This window comes from Branchiostoma lanceolatum, chromosome 18 (genome assembly GCF_035083965.1).
Source record: "Branchiostoma lanceolatum isolate klBraLanc5 chromosome 18, klBraLanc5.hap2, whole genome shotgun sequence".
NCBI lineage: Eukaryota > Metazoa > Chordata > Leptocardii > Amphioxiformes > Branchiostomatidae > Branchiostoma > Branchiostoma lanceolatum.
Genome location: NC_089739.1, coordinates 1049895 through 1069636, shown reverse-complemented (window position 1 = coordinate 1069636; position 19742 = coordinate 1049895). Strand labels below are relative to the sequence as shown.

The 19742-nt window shown below is 42.8% G+C and overlaps 3 protein-coding genes across 3 annotated transcripts; all 3 read right to left on the bottom strand.

Annotated features, from left to right (window-relative positions):
* Positions 1-209: 209 nt before the first annotated feature.
* Positions 210-6807, bottom strand: LOC136424277 (MFS-type transporter SLC18B1-like). The gene is made up of 8 exons (XM_066412813.1): positions 6740-6807; positions 6449-6550; positions 5115-5206; positions 4569-4664; positions 3553-3627; positions 2924-3017; positions 1557-1609; positions 210-1348 (listed from the first exon to the last, which is right to left on the bottom strand). The coding sequence occupies exons 2-8, from the start codon at positions 6512-6514 to the stop codon at positions 1261-1263; spliced, it is 564 nt and encodes a 187-aa protein (XP_066268910.1). The 5' UTR covers positions 6515-6550; positions 6740-6807; the 3' UTR covers positions 210-1260.
* A 1080-nt stretch (positions 6808-7887) lies between these two features.
* On the bottom strand, positions 7888-11838 carry LOC136424552 (MFS-type transporter SLC18B1-like). Its single transcript, XM_066413166.1, has 6 exons — positions 11570-11838; positions 10895-10990; positions 9389-9462; positions 8762-8906; positions 8073-8141; positions 7888-7905 (listed from the first exon to the last, which is right to left on the bottom strand). The coding sequence occupies exons 1-6, from the start codon at positions 11789-11791 to the stop codon at positions 7888-7890; spliced, it is 624 nt and encodes a 207-aa protein (XP_066269263.1). The 5' UTR covers positions 11792-11838.
* Positions 11839-15406: 3568 nt separating this feature from the next.
* On the bottom strand, positions 15407-18803 carry LOC136424813 (somatostatin receptor type 5-like). The gene is made up of 3 exons (XM_066413476.1): positions 17473-18803; positions 16088-16519; positions 15407-15676 (listed from the first exon to the last, which is right to left on the bottom strand). Exons 1-2 carry the CDS (start codon positions 18333-18335, stop codon positions 16372-16374), a joined length of 1011 nt encoding a protein of 336 aa, XP_066269573.1. The 5' UTR covers positions 18336-18803; the 3' UTR covers positions 15407-15676; positions 16088-16371.
* Positions 18804-19742: the final 939 nt, after the last annotated feature.

Here is a 19742-nt window from a genome sequence, read left to right as displayed (position 1 = left end):
GTTCATAATGTTGTGTCCGTCTTTAGTCTGTCTTTGATGTATATTTTGAATGTGGATGGCACAGATGTTCTGATATGATATGGAAGATTGTTGTATGATTTCCCAAGCCTTAAAGACTTATTCTATACACGTCAAGACATCTAAAACCAGTAATATATCATCATCATCTCATCTTGTCGTGAGAGTGTCAAAAAATGAACATCACCCTCCTCCAGTCCTCCCTGTCCTCCATTGCTCTTGGCAGTATTTCTAAATTGCAGCCTGCATCCTCGCACAGCTGCTGTATGTAGGTTGTGCGAGGTCTGCCTACACTTGCATAATGTATATTTAATATTAAGACTGTAATTTGGGCAATACATTAACTAATATCATGATTTGAAGAAAAGCTAAAACTAAAACTGAGAACTAATCATAAAACAGGAAACGTGAACTCTTCAGAATATCACTATCAATCTGAACTATAGGAGTAGCTTATTCTTGCTCGAATATATCTAGTTAAGTGTAATACTGATGAAGTGTTTTTTTAACTCTTGTATCTTCTTGTCGTTTTGATTTTATTGATGAGTGTGCTGTGTACCTAAGCATAGCATAAGGTACGTGTACAGGTACATGGTGAGTAAGATTAGTATTTCCATGAAGCCTTAGCGTGGTCCCCGACTTCCACCTTTGAATTTCGTACCAAGGTAGACTTATAAGAGATCTTAGGACACTGATTGACGACTTTTACAAAGAAAACTTTTCATCATGGAATACATTGTGCAACCCCGATATTCCCCAATGTTGTGCCTTTAGGAAACGCACTTTCCTCACTCCACCCAGGTGTAAATGGGTATCTGACTCTGGTTTGGGAAGGTCGTATTGAGGTCACCTGTTGGCGCCGAATGATAGCCGCCCAGACCCTTGCAACTGTTCCACAAAGTGCAAGTGTGGAGCAATTATGTATCTGTTCTGTATTGTATGATTGTAAACCATGCAGCAATTCAGCACTGGCTGCAATTAGACCGGTAATTTCTGACCAATAAACCATTATTATTATTATCATTACTGTTATTATTATTGACTACTACATTCATCATATCGGTGAAAATGTTACAATAAAAACATGGCAAGTGATGGCTAGCTATGTGTCTAAATGCCGACTGCGATAACATACTTATAACTTAATATCTTCGGACTTTCGTGCTTGCTGATATAAGTAGATAATAGATTATTGCAGTAAATGTCATATAATAGTATGTTACTCCTAGAAGTTCGATGTTGTCATGACAACGCCCCGTAGCTCTTGTTGCTTGGCGTGAGCTTACCCGTGGTTTCTTCTTCGCTGTTCGCTTCTTCACTTCGGCTTAAACTTTAGATGCAAGAAAACAAAACCAGTAAAAAAATTACAACCCACAGAGGAATAAAGGTAATAAGCAATTGATTACACTAGATCAGCCAAGGCAGCTGCCACCTATGACTAAAATATCTGCTTCTGTATTGATACACCAATCATTGGTCATCATGTATTATTTTAGCGACAAAGTAGATACATAGAAATGATGGATAAGCATCTTCACCTTGAAATTTTCCCTCGCATTTTCACAAGGTAAAACACCACCATGATGCATCCCTGTGAAAAAAAAAAAAAAAAAAAATATTAACTGTCAGTTGGCCTTTTTTGAATGAAATAATCATGGGAAAAACTAATAATTTTGGAAGTAAATTAGAATTTTTTATGCACTAGGACGGTAGCATTTGCAGGCCAATACACAATGTTTACCTTCACATGGTCTAGCCCAGTATATTCTTACTTAAAGGAGTCCTAAACTCCAGAAGGCGGTGTTATTTTCCACTAGATTATGTATCAATCAATACATAATCAGCCGACTTTGTACAGAATTCCGCTTGTGGTGAATTACACAAGGTGTGTTTTTTTAAAACAATATGATACTCACTAAACCCCTGCAGACCCTACCAGTGTATTCCCTATGTGTAAACATACATTTTTAAACATGGATATTTTCGACGTAAATGAGGGTGGTTAAGCACAATAAGAAGGCCAATTGTTAATAAGATATAAAAGAACACATAGCAAGACGAGTTTTTCTTAACCACCCTGACATTCTTTTTGTAATCTAACTTTTGTCAGGCATTATCAGGCACATTGTAAAAAACACATTAGGCTGAGGGTCACCTGGGGAATTTGGTAGAATACTGAATGCTTTTGGATGCGCACGGGACTAGTGGGTACTTTATCGTATACTGTAAAAAATATTCATTTCTACTTCCTAAAATTACCATCCATTGGAAAATAACTCCCCCCTCTGGGGTTTAGGACTCCTTTAATACGTTCGTGTATATGGTAATCAGCCCCTCCAACTCCCATGTCACTTGCTACATAATAATATTGACACAACGGGGTGTCTGCTGCTAAACCGGTAACTATGGTGACAGCCGTCTGGTCTAGGTCATTGACCTGATTTATTTGTAACCGAAGAAAAAGTGAAGCTGTCAGAAAAGGTGGAGAAAAAACAACATGTTTCCCTTCGGTAAAATTGTGGAGATGATTATATCTATTTAAATTTATTTATTTATTTGCAAATGTAACAAGACACTACACAGTCTCTCAGGCAGCATGGCTGATTTCGAGAGCCAACATTTACAGGGACAAAAACAAAAATGTATAAATAGAAAATTACACTTAACTAAGTTATGATACAGTTTAACTTAACATTAAAATTGGTCATACAACTCAGTTATACATCAATAAATGTCCTTAAAATACTTAAATACAGACTATGAGAATTGGATCAGAAAGATTTGTACGCAAATTTGTTCGGAGGTCAGAGTTCAGGATATAGGTGTAAAATGTTTCACGACTGTCTCACAACACTAGGACATGTTTAGCCAACACAAGCTAGGATCTATTTAAATGGTACAATACCTGCAGTAAACAGACTCCGGCCATACTTGTAGACGCCCACGGAAACCCGATCTCCTCCATAAGCACCCCGCCTATTGTAGAGCCAATCAGGTACCTGGAAATGTATGATGCCATTTAGCATGGACCGGGACGGGGGGCGATACCTACTGCAAACCACTTATTGTGCGTTGCCAACGTCACACGTCACAAGAGTGACGTGCTCTTTGGAATCTGATATATCGGTAAAAATAAAATGTTTGTTCGTATGGACCGGAAGGGTGCGGGGGGGGGGGGTGATGCGGACTTCCTGTACTTTTGATGAGCTCCTTACGCTCGTAAAGTAACGTGTTCTTAGGTCATCAATTATACTGAGGAAGACCAGAGGACTGATTGACGGGTGGATGACCCCGTGCTCTTTTTTTTGAAAGTAGCTGAATTGCCTGGTGATAATGGCTTATAGTTTTATTCATAATTTTTGAACCGAAGGGCAAGCAATTTTAAAGAAAATTAAGACACTACAAAGCCCTTGATAGACGACGTGCACGGCTTTACATAATCATCCGAGTAGAGAAAACCTTGGCATCAAAGCACTACGATCGCTTAGAGATCTAAGAAACGTATATTCATGTTTAAGAAATAGAATATCATACCCCAGATTCATCATAAGGTCGTACAGACCGGAAATGACGCCATACGTTCCAAGGTCATCAGGCATCCCGGCCGCTCTGACGAAGAGATCAAATGCAAAATGATAAGGTCATAACAATACACATTCTTATCAACAACCAATTAAGTACGTTAATCAATTTAAACATCCACGTCATAAGATACGCCAAGGGTAGTTACTCAAGCAACTGAATAAAATTTTGAAACATTCAGTCGTTTCAGACAGCTACCGCCATCTTTCGTTAGTGACTGGTCCTATAAAGAATGACATATTCTGGAAAAATTTTGCTTCATTTCTCGTCTTACGTCGATGAAGATTAGACATCCAGGTGATAAGATACGCCAAAAAAGCAATTACTCAAACAATTCAATCTCGAATCCACTGATATCCTTGACCGCGAACCCCGCTGGTTCGAACGTGGAGTAAGGGAGGCAATATATGAGAGGATATACAATCCAACCCTCAACAGGAAAGGAGGGCTAAGGGTGGAACTGTCTGGCACTTGGGACATAGCCTTGGGGGCAAACCAGCTTTAGCTCCTATACTAAAACAATAGGAGCTATTGTCCCCTTTTACTTCAACCTTGTCTTGAGTTGTCTAATTTGCTTTCTATTGGACTATCTAAAAATTTGTCTTCTCCTTATTTGCATATCAATTCATAGTTTGTGGTTATAAACTGTTCAACTGATCTTGCTCACAGTCACTGACGAAAAGTAGTGGATGCTACTTGAAACGTCTGACCATTTCCAAAATCATATCCAGTTGTTTGAGTAATTGCTTTTTTGGCGCATTTCTCGTCTTAGTACCTCATACTTCCTCACTGGTTTAGACATTGGGTCGTCTAGTATATTCTAAACTTTATTGAAGCAGTTGTTGAATTCTTAAGTTCTTACCGACGTCATGAATGTATTTTCTTTTAATAAAAATCAGGTTGCGGGCAAACTTAATGGAATAGAACCCATTCTAGATGGTTATGAATGTAATGAGATGGGAGCGCACCTGGCGGCTCGAAGCAGTTCTGCATACGTCGGTACGATTGCTGCTGACTTGGCGATTCCGAAAACCACCTGAGCCACATAAATCTCCCAGATCATCCTGAAAGGGGAAACGTGTCGCTTGGAGTAAGATTGGCCTTTAGCAAAGATGTCGTTAAGTTGACCAAGTAATTTCAGACACGAATATAGCAAAATAGTTAAATGTACATGTGTAGGGTCAAGGGGGTATTAGATTATCATTAACACGGCCGCCGGTCATACAGTCTTGCGTTTTTCTATTTCCTAAGTTTTGGACGAATCATATGACATTTCATCACTCAAGAACGAATGAACAGAGCTTCTCGACGTTTTAGAACTCTTTCCAACTGATCTACTGGCCCATGGCCACCACCCTCATGTGAAGGACGTTGGGTAAAGTTTTCTGGACTGGATTTCAGGTTAACAACGACGTCTCGACGGTTACCGTTCCATTCGATTGACGAGCGTACAACACGACCACCATGTAATGGTCATGGAGTTGATCACAATGTACAGAAGCCTAAAGACGTACCCTGTAGTGCCGTAGAAGGGAGCAGGTCCAAGGAACGTGAACGCGAAAGCCGACACCATCACACCCACCGTCATCTGTACCTTAGTCCACCTCTAGAAATAACACAAACGGTGAACAGGTTAGTAAGAGTTCTTATACATTATGATTGAAACTCTATAAGAGGGGATCCTTGGAGTAACAAAATGGACTTAATTTTATCATGATTAGTAATGGCACTGTGTGAACAATTCTAGATATACATACATGTAGTTCACATACACTTAGGTTTGTGATAACCGTTTGGAAACAGTGGTTTCAATTTAGATATCGTCAATTGACAAACACGTTTTAAGCATTGACGTGGGGTCGATGCATATTTATGTTTAGCCATACCTAGTATGGCTCAACATATTGTTTTTGTTCACGTTCTTCTTCTTCTTCTTCTCCTGCCAAATCTTCAAATGGATTCAACTCCGCCATTTTTTAATCAACCGACCTGAAATTTGGCATGGAGGTAAAGAAGGCAAATACCCTCAGGTGATTTTAAAATTGCTTTGAAACAGGCCTTAAAATCATTTTTATGGAGGTTTTTTGGGGCATTTTTAGGCAATTTCTATATTTTTGGCTCCTGTGCCCTGGTATTACAAGCAAGTGACCTGAAATTCGGTACAAGGGTGCCTTGAACATGTCCCTACAGGACTTCAATCACATTTCTGGTTAACATTACTTCAAAATGCTTCGTTTTGGGGACTTTTGGACCCATTTTCAGACCAAAAACGGGTCAAAAGTGGTATCCCCGTTCCATGTTCTATTTGCTTCTGGCCAAGGAATCCATGTTCTATCTAAAGTTCCGGGCGTTCCATTTGCTGCTGGCCAAAGAACATGTGTTCTTTTCAGATTACCTGAGGTCATGTTGCGGGTACACATGCAAGCCTTTGCAGTAAGAAGCTCTTGGCGTCTCGCAGAACTTGTAGAGAGAATTTTTTTGCACGGGTGATTTTGGAACAGTCAATTTATGCATCGGGAGGGAGATTGGCAAAGTATGATGCTCTCGCAAATGTTGCCTTCCTACATGCAGTTAATATTTCGATTTGCCCAGGGGTTATTTTGGGACAGCCCACTTCTTGCATGGGGAGGAGTATGGCTAAACATGCTGTATTTGCTCAGGGGCAAATGACGGCCTTTCTAGTTACAGATTGATTCTGTGTCCTTTTCTCAATTTCAATATGATGTTCTGAAGTTTTATAAGGTGTTATCAAAGAACTAGCCAAATATGCAAATGAGGTGATTATTGAATATAAAATATGATAATTTTCTTAAATAAAATAGAATATATGAAAACACCATGGGCTTACCACGTATCTATCAGCAAGCCACCCCCAAAAGGGTGACGCCAGCGCATGCGCACCGTTCCCCACCATAAACACCACCCCAACCTCTGTCTGTGAGATACCGAACTGCACATGCGCAGAATAAAGACATACACATAATTAGGTCTTGCTATAATGATGTGACCATCACCAACAGCAAATATGAATAAAAGAAATGCGGATTGAAAAGATAACTTATAGTTGGAAACATGTTATAAGTGTATATTTTCAGTCATACACATCGGGCGTACAAAGAATTGTGCCTGCAGTACCAACCTTTCCCGTTAGATGGGGCTCCAGAGTGGGGTCCAGAAAGGCGTAGATGAGGTAGACAGCGAATATAACGCCAGCTGGCAGGAAGATATCGATATTATTGAATCATATTCAATTCAAACGTACGCGTATTATATTGATATCATCGACTCATGCAAAGTACTATATTGTGTTTTCGAACTGACAATCAATAAATTTGGCAATCGAAAAGGGCACAACACCGCGAGAATCGCACTTAAAAGGATTGTGATTATAAAATGTGGACAATCCATAAAGTGAAACATCCGTGAACACCTACAGACAACCAGTATATCCGGAATGGTGGCCAAGCGAGTCAGGGATCCAGACTTCACGTTTTCCTTCCCTGGATGAAAATGAAAAAAAAAAAAAAACTTTGATTGACAGTAAGACATTTTAAAGTTTTAACTAACAAACCTAGCTAGCTGGTGTGTCCGTCTGTGCATGCTTGCATGCATATATGTGCGTGTGTGTGTGTGTGTGTGTGTGTGTGTGTGTGTGTGTGTGTGTGTGTGTGTGTGTGTGTGTGTGTGTGTGTGTGTGTGTGTGTGTGTGTGTGTGTGTGTGAGAGAGAGAGAGAGACCACGGTAAGTCAAGAATGCATTAGCGGACCACTTAGAAATTTCATGTGTTGGTAGGTCTTGGAGGGACCTGAAAATGAGTTGTTTGGATTCACCCTAGCCGCTTGTTATTGTACTGCAGCAGAACCTCCGGTTTTGATACCTCGTGTTTTGGACATGCTATGGTCAGGATAATTGAGAAGTAGATAGTTCTTTGGAGGGAGGGTAAATCGTGTATGATTAGTTTCATTCATTTAAGATCATACATATTAGTAGTTCTAAACATGAGCCCAGAAATGACATCGCCGTTACCTGCATTCGACGGAATGATGCAGACAACGAAGGCGCAGGAGCCCAGCAGCAAGCCGGCCACCACGAACGGTAATAAGTACCCTCCCCACTGAAACAGAGCAATGCATTATTATGTGCGTGTGTTTATTGGGGGGGGAGGGGGGGGGGGGGTCTGCAGGGGACACAGTATCCTTTGCAGATGTCAAGTCAGGTACAAGCATATTGCACAACAATAAGACATAGGTACAATGCAAGGTAAAATTATAAGTTAGTAAAATCAATCTACACGTAGACTCCAAACTATGCAATACAAATGTACTCATAAAAGATAGAATAAGGAATTGTTTACATTAATATGCATTTTGGTAGAGGTAATGTGCATTTTGTATTACATCCATGCCTTTGAATATAAGATAAGGAGAGTTTTGGGACAGTAGATAGAATCTTTATTCTCTCCAAGCCCGTACCTCAAACAGAGCCCCACCTGCAGGGGAAGCCAGCATAGTACCAACTCCGATAAATATTTCCATCGTGCCCTAAAATGTTGAGCATATGATGGTTTTAGTGTAGACATTCAACATTTGAATATCCAACTTTAGATACGCAATGGGTGTAAATAGATATATGCTATCAAAAGAAAAGCAGAGATATCACAATACGAAATCACCGTCCATTCCTAACATCAATACAGCAGACAGTGTCATTTTAGCTCCTGAAGGACTGCTTGAATATCATAACTAGTGACATTTTCTGTTCTGTTCTGCAAAGGACATGACTCAGAATGACTGTAGAGGCCCTTCTATGGGCTTAAGGTATGTTCTGTACTGTTCTACAAAGGGCATGACACACCATGACTATTGATACCCTTCTATGGGGTTAATGCATGTTCTGAACTGTTCTGTACTGTTCTACAAAGGGCATAACTCACCATGACTGTTGATACCCTTTTATGGAGGTAAGGCATGTTCTGAACTGTTCTGTACTGTTCTACAAAGGGCATGACTCACCATGACTATTGGTACCCTTCTATGGGGTTAATGCATGTTCTGAACTATTCTGTACTGTTCTACAAAGGGCATAACTCACCATGACTGTAGAGGCCCTTCTATAGGGGTTAAGGCATGTTCTGTACTGTTCTACAAAGGACATAACTTACCATGACTGTTGATACCCTTTTCGGGAAAACCCGAGCGACCGTCGCCATCAGCGCGATCTCGAAGGCGGAGTAGCAGAAGCCTTCCACCGTGAACACCGCGAAGCACAGCCCGATGAACGGGCCGCCAGCCGTGTAGCCACTCACACTGGGAAACACACAGACATCGATTAAAAGGAAAACACCGACGTTCTGGTGATTTTAGCTGTCTACATCATGGTGTTATCCGCTTACCTAGCGCTATTGTTAGCCTCAAGGGACTTTTATTCAGCCTGAGTGTATATCCTAAACAATCGGCTTCTTTGAAACTCAGATTCGAATCAGCCATGCCCGACACATCGCTTTCTAGTTTGCATTGAAACATGTCAATTTTTTTAGGCAAGAGAATAAATTGTACAATTTCTAGTATTTAAATCAAATAATCATTAGAATGATTTATATCTAAAGATTCCCCGCCCTTTTTAACATGGAAGAAAAGGAAATGTCATTGAGCCGGAAGATGAACATACTTTAAGCAGTAGGCAAGTGTTACCGGAAACAAGATGGCGCGGGCGTGACGTAACACTAGTAATGGCGGCGCCCATGGATGCCAACAAAATCAATACAGGCTTGACGTGAAGCACAACTCACCCGGTGAGTACCCAGACACACATCCCGACCAGGGCCCCGCACAGGAACATGAACCTGGGTCCAGTGTGGGTGATCTGGGGAGAAAGCACAGAAACATGAACCTGGGTCCAGTGTGGGTGATCTGGGGAGAAAGCACAGGAAAATGAACCTGGGTCCAGTGTGGGTGATCTGGGGAGAAAGCACAGGAACATGAACCTGGGACCGGTGTGGGTGATCTGGGGAGAAAGCACAGGAACATGAACCTGGGTCCGGTGTGGGTGATCTGGGGAGAAAGCACAGGAACATGAACCTGGGCCCGGTGTGGGTGATCTGGGGAGAAAGCACAGGAACATGAACCTGGGTCCGGTGTGGGTGATCTGGGGAGAAAGCACAGGAACATGAACCTGGGTCCGGTGTGGGTGATCTGGGGAGAAAGCACAGGAACATGAACCTGGGTCCGGTGTGGGTGATCTGGGGAGAAAGCACAGGAACATGAACCTGGGTCCCGTGTGGGTGATCTGGGGAGAAAGCACAGGAACATGAACCTGGGTCCAGTGTGGGTGATCTGGGGAGAAAGCACAGGAACATGAACCTGGGTCCGGTGTGGGTGATCTGTGGAGAAAGCACAGGAACATGAACCTGGGTCCAGTGTGGGTGATCTGGGGAGAAAGCACAGGAACATGAACCTGGGCCCGGTGTGGGTGATCTGGGGAGAAAGCACAGGAACATGAACCTGGGTCCGGTGTGGGTGATCTGGGGAGAAAGCACAGGAACATGAACCTGGGTCCGGTGTGGGTGATCTGAGGAGAAAGCACAGGAACATGAACCTGGGTCCGGTGTGGGTGATTTGGGGAGAAAGCACAGGAACATGAACCTGGGTCCGGTGTGGGTGATCCGGGGAGAAAGCACAGGAACATGAACCTGGGTCCGGTGTGGGTGATCTGGGGAGAAAGCACAGGAACATGAACCTGGGTCCGGTGTGGGTGATTTGGGGAGAAAGCACAGGAACATGAACCTGGGTCCGGTGTGGGTGATCTGGGGAGAAAGCACAGGAACATGAACCTGGGTCCAGTGTGGGTGATCTGGGGAGAAAGCACAGGAACATGAACCTGGGTCCAGTGTGGGCGATCTGGGGAGACAGGATGATGGCAGGACACATGTCATTTCCACAGAAACGGGTCTATCGCACTTCAGTATTTGTGATAATTGATCTTACAAGTATTAATGGCAATAAGTCATAATCTTTATTTAGATCATACAAAAGTACAGATACAGATATTCGACGTGTCAGTTCATAGACCTGAGTTAGGAGGGTTGACACGGTTGCATTCACATGGATTTGTTTAAGGTGAATGACAGGTTGCGAATCTGAGACCCACACACTTCGGGCATCCCGACAGTCTTCTCCAGCGGCACCAATTCGAGGGAGACATGTTGGTTCTGGATGGGATGCTTGTAAGTATTACTAGTCAGCTTAATATTAAGAACGGAAATGAAAAAAGGAGAGATTGGATGTAGTTAACGTACCAGTTTCCCAACGATGGGAGCGGTCAGGAAGGCTATGAGTGAGTAGTACCCAAAGATGAACCCAACAATGGTCTCTGATGCACCTCGTTCTGCTGCCTGTAGTGGGAGGGGGTGTTTGAGATAAATAAATCCATAGCTCTACGGTATATCATACATAAATACGTACCAAATGCAGAAATATAAATTCATTTTTACGTACTGTGATACAGTTGTGATACTTAGGTTGCACTATACTAAGTCATTATGTAAAATGTATTTATGTCGTTTCACTGTGGTGTGGATACATGTTTGTGTCTGTATGTGTGTGTGCGCGCTTTTGTGTGCAAATTGCTCACGTTAGTGTGAGGGATAGTATGTGCGTTTTGTGTGTTTATCCTTGTGTGTGAGTCATTGTGTGTGAGTGTGTGTATGTGTGTGTATGTGTGTGCTTGTGTGTGTCTGTGTGTGTATGTTTGTGTGTGTTTATGTGTGTTTTGTGTGTGTTTGTGTGTGTGTTTATTTGCGTGTGTGTTTTCTGTGTGTGTGTGTGTGTGTGTGTGTATGTGTGTGTGTGTGTGTGTGTGTGTGTGTGTGCGTGAGCCTAAGTGTGTGCTTGTGTTTGTATCAGGTTAATGTGTGACAGTGATGCTATGTATGTGTATAAGCGTAAGTGGATTGCTTGTATAGGTTCCTTACCTGGCTAGGGAAGAAGGGTGCCATAATGGCGGACCTGGCGTAACCCATGCAGTAGGCATAGCTGAGGCAGACTAGCGCCTTCTTCTGGAACCCTGTCATGGGAGGGAGTTCTTTAGGGGGAACAGCCGCTGTTCCATCTGGCGGCTTGAGGAGGGGGATGGTGTCCCCGGAAGAGCAATGATGTCCGGCGGTGTCAGACTCAATGTCAGTTTCCTCCACCATATTTTTTATCTATGAAACGTTTGCTGTTTAAAGCAATATGGATAGGATCGTGAGGTTGATAGAAAAGACATAAGGCTGGTATTCAAAAATACTAAAATGTCTTGACAATAACGTAAAATTATCTATCACTTGAAAAAGATTACGATATGTCAGAATATATGATACCAATGATGTTCTAAAGTTGCAATTATTTTGGAAATTGTTGCGCCTTTACACCAACTTCTTATGTAAACTGATACAAAAATAGTATTCACAAACACACACACAGACGCACACACATACACACACACGTACAGCACACACACACAGTCACACACACAGAGAGACACACATAAAAAACACACACACGCACGCGCACACACACATACATGCTCACACACACATACAAAAACACACACGTGCACACACAGACACATGCTCACACACGCACACACATATAAAACATAAACACACAGAAGCACACATGCACACACATACAACAGGCACAAACAAACACACACACAGTCACATACGCACACATACAAAACCTGCACACACAAAGCCACACACACATACACATGCACACAAATACGATACAATCTCACCCTCCCTCCCATACTCTTACATGCGCAAACATGCACAGAAGCTCGAGTGCACACGAACAAAATCGTCGATGTCGAGAAAAAAGGACTTCTACCTTCCAGGTGTCCTAGCAGGGTCTGTTGTCACATACTTCCCCTTCCAAGTTTCCTCAAGAGTCACCTGCTCATCGTGTATGGTCGGTGCCTGGGCCAGGCTTCCCCGAGTCGTCACGTGTGGCGGCGATGACAGCCACGAGTTCAGGGATTTACACAAACAAGCTGTATGTGTTTTAAGCTCCTATCTCATTGGACCCGTGACACGATGTCAACCTCGCTGCGACTGGGTGATTTGACAAACCCCTCAACGAATTCCAGCGATAAAACTAACATTTTTACGCTTTGTGTGTTTTGATGTCTTTTATTCGTACCATTGAATTTTGCATGGTATTCCCGTCATACTGAGTCACTGGTAACACTAATCCAATTTAGGACGCAGCGTGGTCACTAACTTGTCGCGGGTCCAGTGATATAGCCGATTGGCATCAACCAGGCCTTTCGTAACGGAATCAAAGTCCGGTGTCACACGGTGCATGGTGCCGGGTCTCCCCGCATGTCACGTGAATGTTTGTTTAGGGACAGGTTAGGTTTGTTCAGGGGTTCCCACGAGAAGGGTGAGGGACCGTTAGATACACAGGATTGAACTTTGGTTCTACATGTCGATCGTTTGCAATAAACCAACTTTTTTCGCTTTTCATGGAGGTAATGGCGGAGGATTTAAGGGTCAGACAAGATTCAACAAATAGGAAGACTACGTTATATTTGAGACCGCATTCTTAAGAAGTAACAGACAATTGTTTTGCTTTTTCTTCTTTGATCCCTCATAGTATCAGTCTTACCTTCTTCCCTCCCCTCCCCTCCTTAGCCGCTAATCGAAAACTGTTATATTGCTCTGGTAGTGCTTAATCAGTGGGATTAACTGCCATTTAGTTCATAGAGGGCTGTTCATTCATCAACGCCCCATCAATGATTAACTAGACCGTTTGAGCAACTTTGAAGTAAGCATACATCGGAAAATCCATTGACTAAAAATACCACATTCAAGTAGCAGTCCGAACCTTTGCCCACGTTCAATACAATAAATTTTGGTGCCACTTCACAGGTTTACGTTATATATTTGGATTGCGTTTTTTTTTTACATATTTATTTAGGTCATGTGGCGACAAGATAAGAATACTTATTAACACAAGCTATGGCACAATGTACACTGATTATTCTATAGGGGTGTCGTGTTGGTAGCGAGTAGCGAGATTAACAACACTTAATTTATTGAACCAGGACTTTTGTTCGACATCAACAAACTTTCGTGTCCGACACCTTCCTCAAAAGAATGGACCTCTGGCCTTTCATAATGAACACTAGCCGTCTGGTGTTCCCTTTTAGCGAGTTGAATGAGTCTCAGAGGCAACTTCATAACTAATATGTCTACTTCAGCGGTTTGGATAATCACTACGGAACGATCGTCTTTTCAAGAACATAATCCCGGACCGCACCCTGTAGACTGTGTATTGAATATGCTCTATTAATCACGCAAATGAACAAAGCAATCAGAAGAAATCGATGCTAGTAATCAGCGGAATATGAGACGAGATTATCATACCTCATTTACAGTTTTGTGGAGCGGCTAGAGTCGATCATTTAACCTTGTTCTGAGACCATCGGCATGTTTAATGTAGCTACGTCGACCTCGTCATTGACACAGATATTACAGCTACAGCATACTAGATTAAAAATAGGGTGAATCACTGTTCTCATATTGCTTAATCCTGATGTATGTGTTGTATCAATTTGAAATATCTGAATGATTTTATCTGCTGTTGCTTGACAAAAACATAAAAAACTACATTTTAAACTCATGTTTTACTGGATGGAGACCACTAAGCAAACAAAAGGGACTTTTTTTATTATAATTGATACATGGTGTAGAAGTGTGATTTTTCATACCAAATCACACAAATCAACACGCATGAAATACGTTTTAATTTTCAATGTCGGATATTCTTGATCAACGGTCGTTTTCTTCGTGGAAATGAGGTATTGCTTACATCTGAAACCACCGCTTATATATACGTAAAATCGATCTATTCACATCAATACGATCGGCTGTACAATCATGCATCGTTAAAGATAACATAATCTCCTTAACGAGAATGGACCATCTCCAAATCAGCGATCTGATGATCCTTGAAGATCTGTGGATCGCAAGTGATGGTAAATCTATTATGTCGCCACGAAAAAGCGAAACTTTAACAAGCAAGTCATCAACTTTGCAACTAAGTACATCAACTTTGTAACTAATGATCTCCTTAGCAAGATCAAACCGGCTTCAAATTGAAATGAGTCTTTAATCTCCAAAACTCGGCTACATAGGCGATAAAATACCACCATGTCCTCCTCGACAAGTTCTCCATGCATACAATCTTCTTTTAACATCTAGATGACCGTCTTTATAATCAGGCATCGTTGATTAAAGATAGTGTCATCTCCTTAACGAGAACAATCTCAAAATTGGTGCTGCATGTAGAGACTTAAAGATCCGTAGCCATATTCCGTATGTGATGTTAACGTTGGCTAACTCGCGGGTATATAAACTCGCCATTTTCGAAAACGGTGTATTTAGAGATATGTGCTAGATGCAACGTCAGTTATAACGCCAGCAATGCAAATCTGACAGACTAACGTATTCAGAACATTGTCTGAAAAGCTTCGATAACCATGCATTAGAAGATGGCGACGTTAAAAAACTCTTCGTCCCTTATTGATACAGTCTGAGGGCTTCGTGGGAGAATAAGTGATGATAACTCTGTTATATCGTCTACACGGGCCACCTCTGATGGGCCACTTAAGTAGTACGTTGATGAAAGTTAGACATCCAGGTAGTAAGATACGCCAAAAATAATTACTCAAGCAACTGGATAAAGTTTTGAAACAGTCAGACGTTTCAGACAGCATCCACTGTCTTTCGTCAGTGACTAACGAAGGAACTGACGAAAGACAGTGGATGCTGTCTGAAACGTCTGACTGTTTCAAAACTTTATCCAGTTGCTTGAGTAATTATTTTTGGCGCACTTAAGTAGTATTTTACACACTGACATGTCATCAACTTTTCAGTAGCGATAGTGATAAAATGAACTCGCCAGGATGATCGAACTGTTTTGAAGTCTAGATGTAGTGCCATTAAAGTACTTAGCCCGGCTACACAGGCGATGATAAGTCTATTATCTTGTCTGCCTGGACAGCGTGAGGTGCTGACCGTGCCACCGGCTTCCTGTTTTAAAAGCAGAGGTGAGACGTGGTTGGATAGACACATGGTTAGGAACTAGAGGAGCAAAAAGGGAATGATAGAGCTCTTTCATATGCTCATAAAATATAAATGAATTACAATGAACTTGAATCGCGAGAGTCCGATTCTCACGCATGGTGACATTGGTATAACTCAGTTACCGTGGTAACTTTAGAAACCATTACTTTTTGTAGCCTACATAGCAGGCTCCCTTTGCCTTTCTTTGCTTTTGCTGATTGTTTCTTCTTGTGCTTGGTCTATTGTGCAGCCAGCACGTAAATATTAGGCCAGGGCATCAGCGAAAGGTGTATTATAAGCCCCCCCCCCCCCCCCCCCAAACAAAAGACCCAGAGATCCTTCTATGGGGGGGGGGGGCTATATTTTTTTCATCCGTACCTTTTCCCGCAGCACATGTCCCTGAGGCTGACCCGGAAGTGTTACCCCAGGATGGTGTACAGGCAGCCTTACCTTTTCCCGCAGCACATGTCCCTGAGACTGACCCGGAAGTGTTCCCCCAGGATGGTGTACAGGTAACCTTACCTTTTCCCGCAGCACATGTCCCTGAGGCTGACCCGGAAGTGTTCCCCCAGGATGGTGTACAGGTAGCCTTACCTTTTCCCGCAGCACATGTCCCTTTGACTGACCCGGAAGTGTTCCCCCAGGATGGTGTACAGGCAGCCTTACCTTTTCCCGCAGCACATGTCCCTGAGACTGACCCGGAAGTGTTCCCCCAGGATGGTGTACAGGTAAGGGTTGATGGCGCTGTTGGCGATCAGTAGCAGCTCCACAGCGATCATGACGTCACCGGATGCCGTGAACAGCTCGAACCTGTTAAAGTGTAAAGGTGGTTTCATTGTTAGGGTTGTTGACTTAGTCCCTTAAGGTTCTGGATTTGAATCACTAGCACCCCCCCCCCACATTCCTCCTCCCAAACCTATGTCTTCTGTCGACCCAGGTGAGGATGTGTACATACATTTGGGTAAGGACGTCCTCTCTGACGGGACGTTGAGCTGCAGGTTCCTCTGTTTGAGGAGAGACCCACCCTTATGCTTCGGTCTCATTTCCAATCCGGGGCCCGGCCGGGTTGTTTCCAAAAACGAAAAATATAAAATGCATATCAAGAAAATACACAATAAATGGTTAGGAATAATTTTTGTAGGTTTTGTGTCTTAAGTTGTCTTTTATATCACACTTTTCGTTTAAACAGGCTGGCCGACCGGGCCCCGGATTGGAAATGTGACCAAAGCATAAGCACGTTAAAGAACCCACTACACCTATGTAAAAGAGTTGGCACCCATCTAGTAGGGTCCATCCTAATGTGAGTGGATCAAACATTACAGTCCGGTCTTATACATCTTGGACTTGTATTAAACTATATAGTGTGTTACACATTGAGGCAATACAAACAAGCAGACAAACCTACTACTTAGTTAACAAAAAAGCACAAACACAAACAACTAAACAAAGATACGCCAAAAAGCAATTACTCAAACAACTGGATATGATTTTTGGAAACGGTCAGACGTTTCAAGTAGCATCCACTACTTTTCGTCAGTGACTGTGAGCAAGATCAGTTGAATATAAACCTCGTGGTTATAAACCTGCTGTTCAACTGATCATGCTCACAGTCACTGACGAAAAGTAGTGAATGCTACTTGAAACGTCTGACCGTTTCCAAAAATCATATCCAGTTGTTTGAGTAATTGCTTTTTTTGGCGAATCTTATTACCTGGATGTCTAATCTTCATCGACGAACTAAACAAACAAATTAACAAACAGACCTGTGAGCCAAGTACACGATATTCTTCGGCAGCCAGCATATCAGGAACACCGCCACCACCGCAGTCACCATCCTGGTGGTCTTGTCCAGTTCTCGCCGATTCCCGTTCTCGCACTGCCGGCGCGAGATCTTACCCTGCGGCTGGTTAGTGCGCATGCGCCAGATGATGCAGATGTGCGTCACGGCGATGACGGGCAGGGGGATGATGAAGGAGATGATCGTGACGTAGATTTCCGACACGCGGTTCCAAAAGTCCGCGTCATCACCGAGGCCCGGGAACGCGTAACTACATACGTGCCACCCTGGTGATGGTTGTTGCAGCTGTGCATATATAACATACGGAACGTCGTTTATTGCTGCAAATATCCACAGGAAGAAGCAGAGAACCTTCGCCTTCCTTCGTGTCCTCCAATCCAGCGACCGAAACGGCTGGGAGACCGAGAAATACCGGTCCACACTCATGGCCGTCAGGATGAATACAACGTTGAACATGTTCATGCCCACGACTAGGAAATAGACCTGGCACATGGCGTGGCCGAATATCCATGCGTGGTTAATGACGTAGGTCGTGACGCGGAAGGGAGCCATGGTTAACATCAGAAGGTCGGCTATAGCGAGGTTCAGGATGTAAATATAAGCGGCGCTTTTGGACTTGTGTTGGGCCAGGATTACTATGATTATGAGCAGGTTTCCAATCAGCCCTGCTAACGCTATGGCAGAGAAGAAGACATAGAACGGCAAAAGGCTGAGGTTTTCGAACGGGTCAAAAGGTGGAACTGTCACAGTAGATATCGTGCAGTTTGGGGTACTTGTGTTGAAAATGTCCACAACTGACCAACTACAGAAGGTAGTATTGAGCGCCATCGCTTCGAATGTGATATTGAAGCTACTGTGAAAAAATGTATTTTGTTCCTACAGACCCGTCACACGAAGCCTTTGTCTCCGACCTTATCTTTTTGATTAACTACCAAACCTTTAAATCCAATACTCGTGAATGTCAAGCCTTTGGTAACAATTCTTATCTGTTCTTGCAGGCAGATTCTGAAAGTCAGCCGCCAACATTGCCTTTGTCTGACTTTGGTTCCGGATAATACAGTTGACCCCAATGTTTCTCCTGCAGCTGCGCTGATCTGCCTTCTCCGTAAAGTTGAAGTCCCTCGTTGCTCAATATCCTACTCAATATTCAAGTCATTACTCTGCGTTTTAGATGGTTTTGATATTCGTGGTTGTTAATCATTCCAATGCTTATATCACATCTGCCTGTTTGAATGTCATGTCGTCTAAGGTCGAGTTTATAACTGTAATCTATATGTTAGCTGTTGTGTTGCTGTCTCCCTACCCAGATGCTTTATATTTTACTCCAGCTCCAGTTTTTGGTGCATAAGGTAGATGAATGATCCACCTGGAAAGCAAGGGGCCAGTTTCTGGCCTGTGCACGTAGGCAGTAGGCAGGTAGGCAGGTGTTTGATGCCGCTGTTAGTCTTTCTGTTCGTCGCTCCGATGCCAAAGTCTTTCTAACCAGTTAATCTATTGCCCCAGCTTCAGTTTATACATCTAAATCACAGCAAACTACTCAACCCGCCCAGGTGCAGCGTTGCCCACACTCTAGATATTCTTTGTAAGTGTTGTGTCAAATCTGCTCGTCTTGCTGTTACTCTGATGTCCAAATCACTTCTTCAAATCCTTTAGTCGCTTGCAGGTCGTTCTCCATGCCCCAATGCCCCATCGTCTTTGCTATAGTGTATATCTGCAATGCACATGGATATGTTCGATGCCGCTACTGGTCTTGGTCCTTTCTTCCCGATAGTAGTCCACTGTGTCCTGCTGCTGCAGTAGTCTGGGCAATCTGCTGCTGCAATCAGTTTTCCGCTACCCAGAGCACAACTAGTGGCCTCACCAGCCCAGTTGGTCACGGTCCAGTCAGTACCTGTAATATAATATGTAATTCTAGATCAATATATTGAAACTATTCAATTAACAAATACACATCAAATAGTCGTATCTATGAATGCTGTCAAAATTGTCTAAGAGGATCCCCAGGGGACCAATAGAATCCGGTCTTCTCAGAGTGAGAGACTGATAAGGCAACGCAGAGACGAGGATGTCAAAGTTCATGGCCTTTAATTATGACCATCCTGAACAACCTACTATTCTCTACCAACAGTTGTTTCCCGTTTCACAGCAGCACAGCTACAGGACACGCAACGCCAGTAAAAACACTTACAAACTTTCAAAACCAAAAACCAATGCTATGAAAAAAACCTTCATGTA

What these genes read in the sequence shown, in the direction of transcription:
- LOC136424552 (XM_066413166.1), bottom strand. Translation starts at nt 11,791, where the DNA reads ATGGTGGAGGAAACTGACATTGAGTCTGACACCGCCGGACATCATTGC. An exon ending in TGTGTCTGGGTACTCACCGG is followed by an intron (nt 8,907 to 9,388) that starts GTGAGTTGTGCT and finishes TGTGTTTCCCAG; the next exon opens with TGTGAGTGGCTACACGGCTG. An exon ending in AAAGGGTATCAACAGTCATG is followed by an intron (nt 8,142 to 8,761) that starts GTAAGTTATGTC and finishes TCAACATTTTAG; the next exon opens with GGCACGATGGAAATATTTAT.
- LOC136424277 (XM_066412813.1), bottom strand. Translation starts at nt 6,514, where the DNA reads ATGGTGGGGAACGGTGCGCATGCGCTGGCGTCACCCTTTTGGGGGTGG. An exon ending in CCCTTCTACGGCACTACAGG is followed by an intron (nt 4,665 to 5,114) that starts GTACGTCTTTAG and finishes TTCCCCTTTCAG; the next exon opens with GATGATCTGGGAGATTTATG. An exon ending in CCGGAGTCTGTTTACTGCAG is followed by an intron (nt 1,610 to 2,923) that starts GTATTGTACCAT and finishes TTTTTTTCACAG; the next exon opens with GGATGCATCATGGTGGTGTT.
- LOC136424813 (XM_066413476.1), bottom strand. Translation starts at nt 18,335, where the DNA reads ATGGCGCTCAATACTACCTTCTGTAGTTGGTCAGTTGTGGACATTTTC. An exon ending in ATCGTGTACTTGGCTCACAG is followed by an intron (nt 16,520 to 17,472) that starts GTCTGTTTGTTA and finishes ACACTTTAACAG; the next exon opens with GTTCGAGCTGTTCACGGCAT.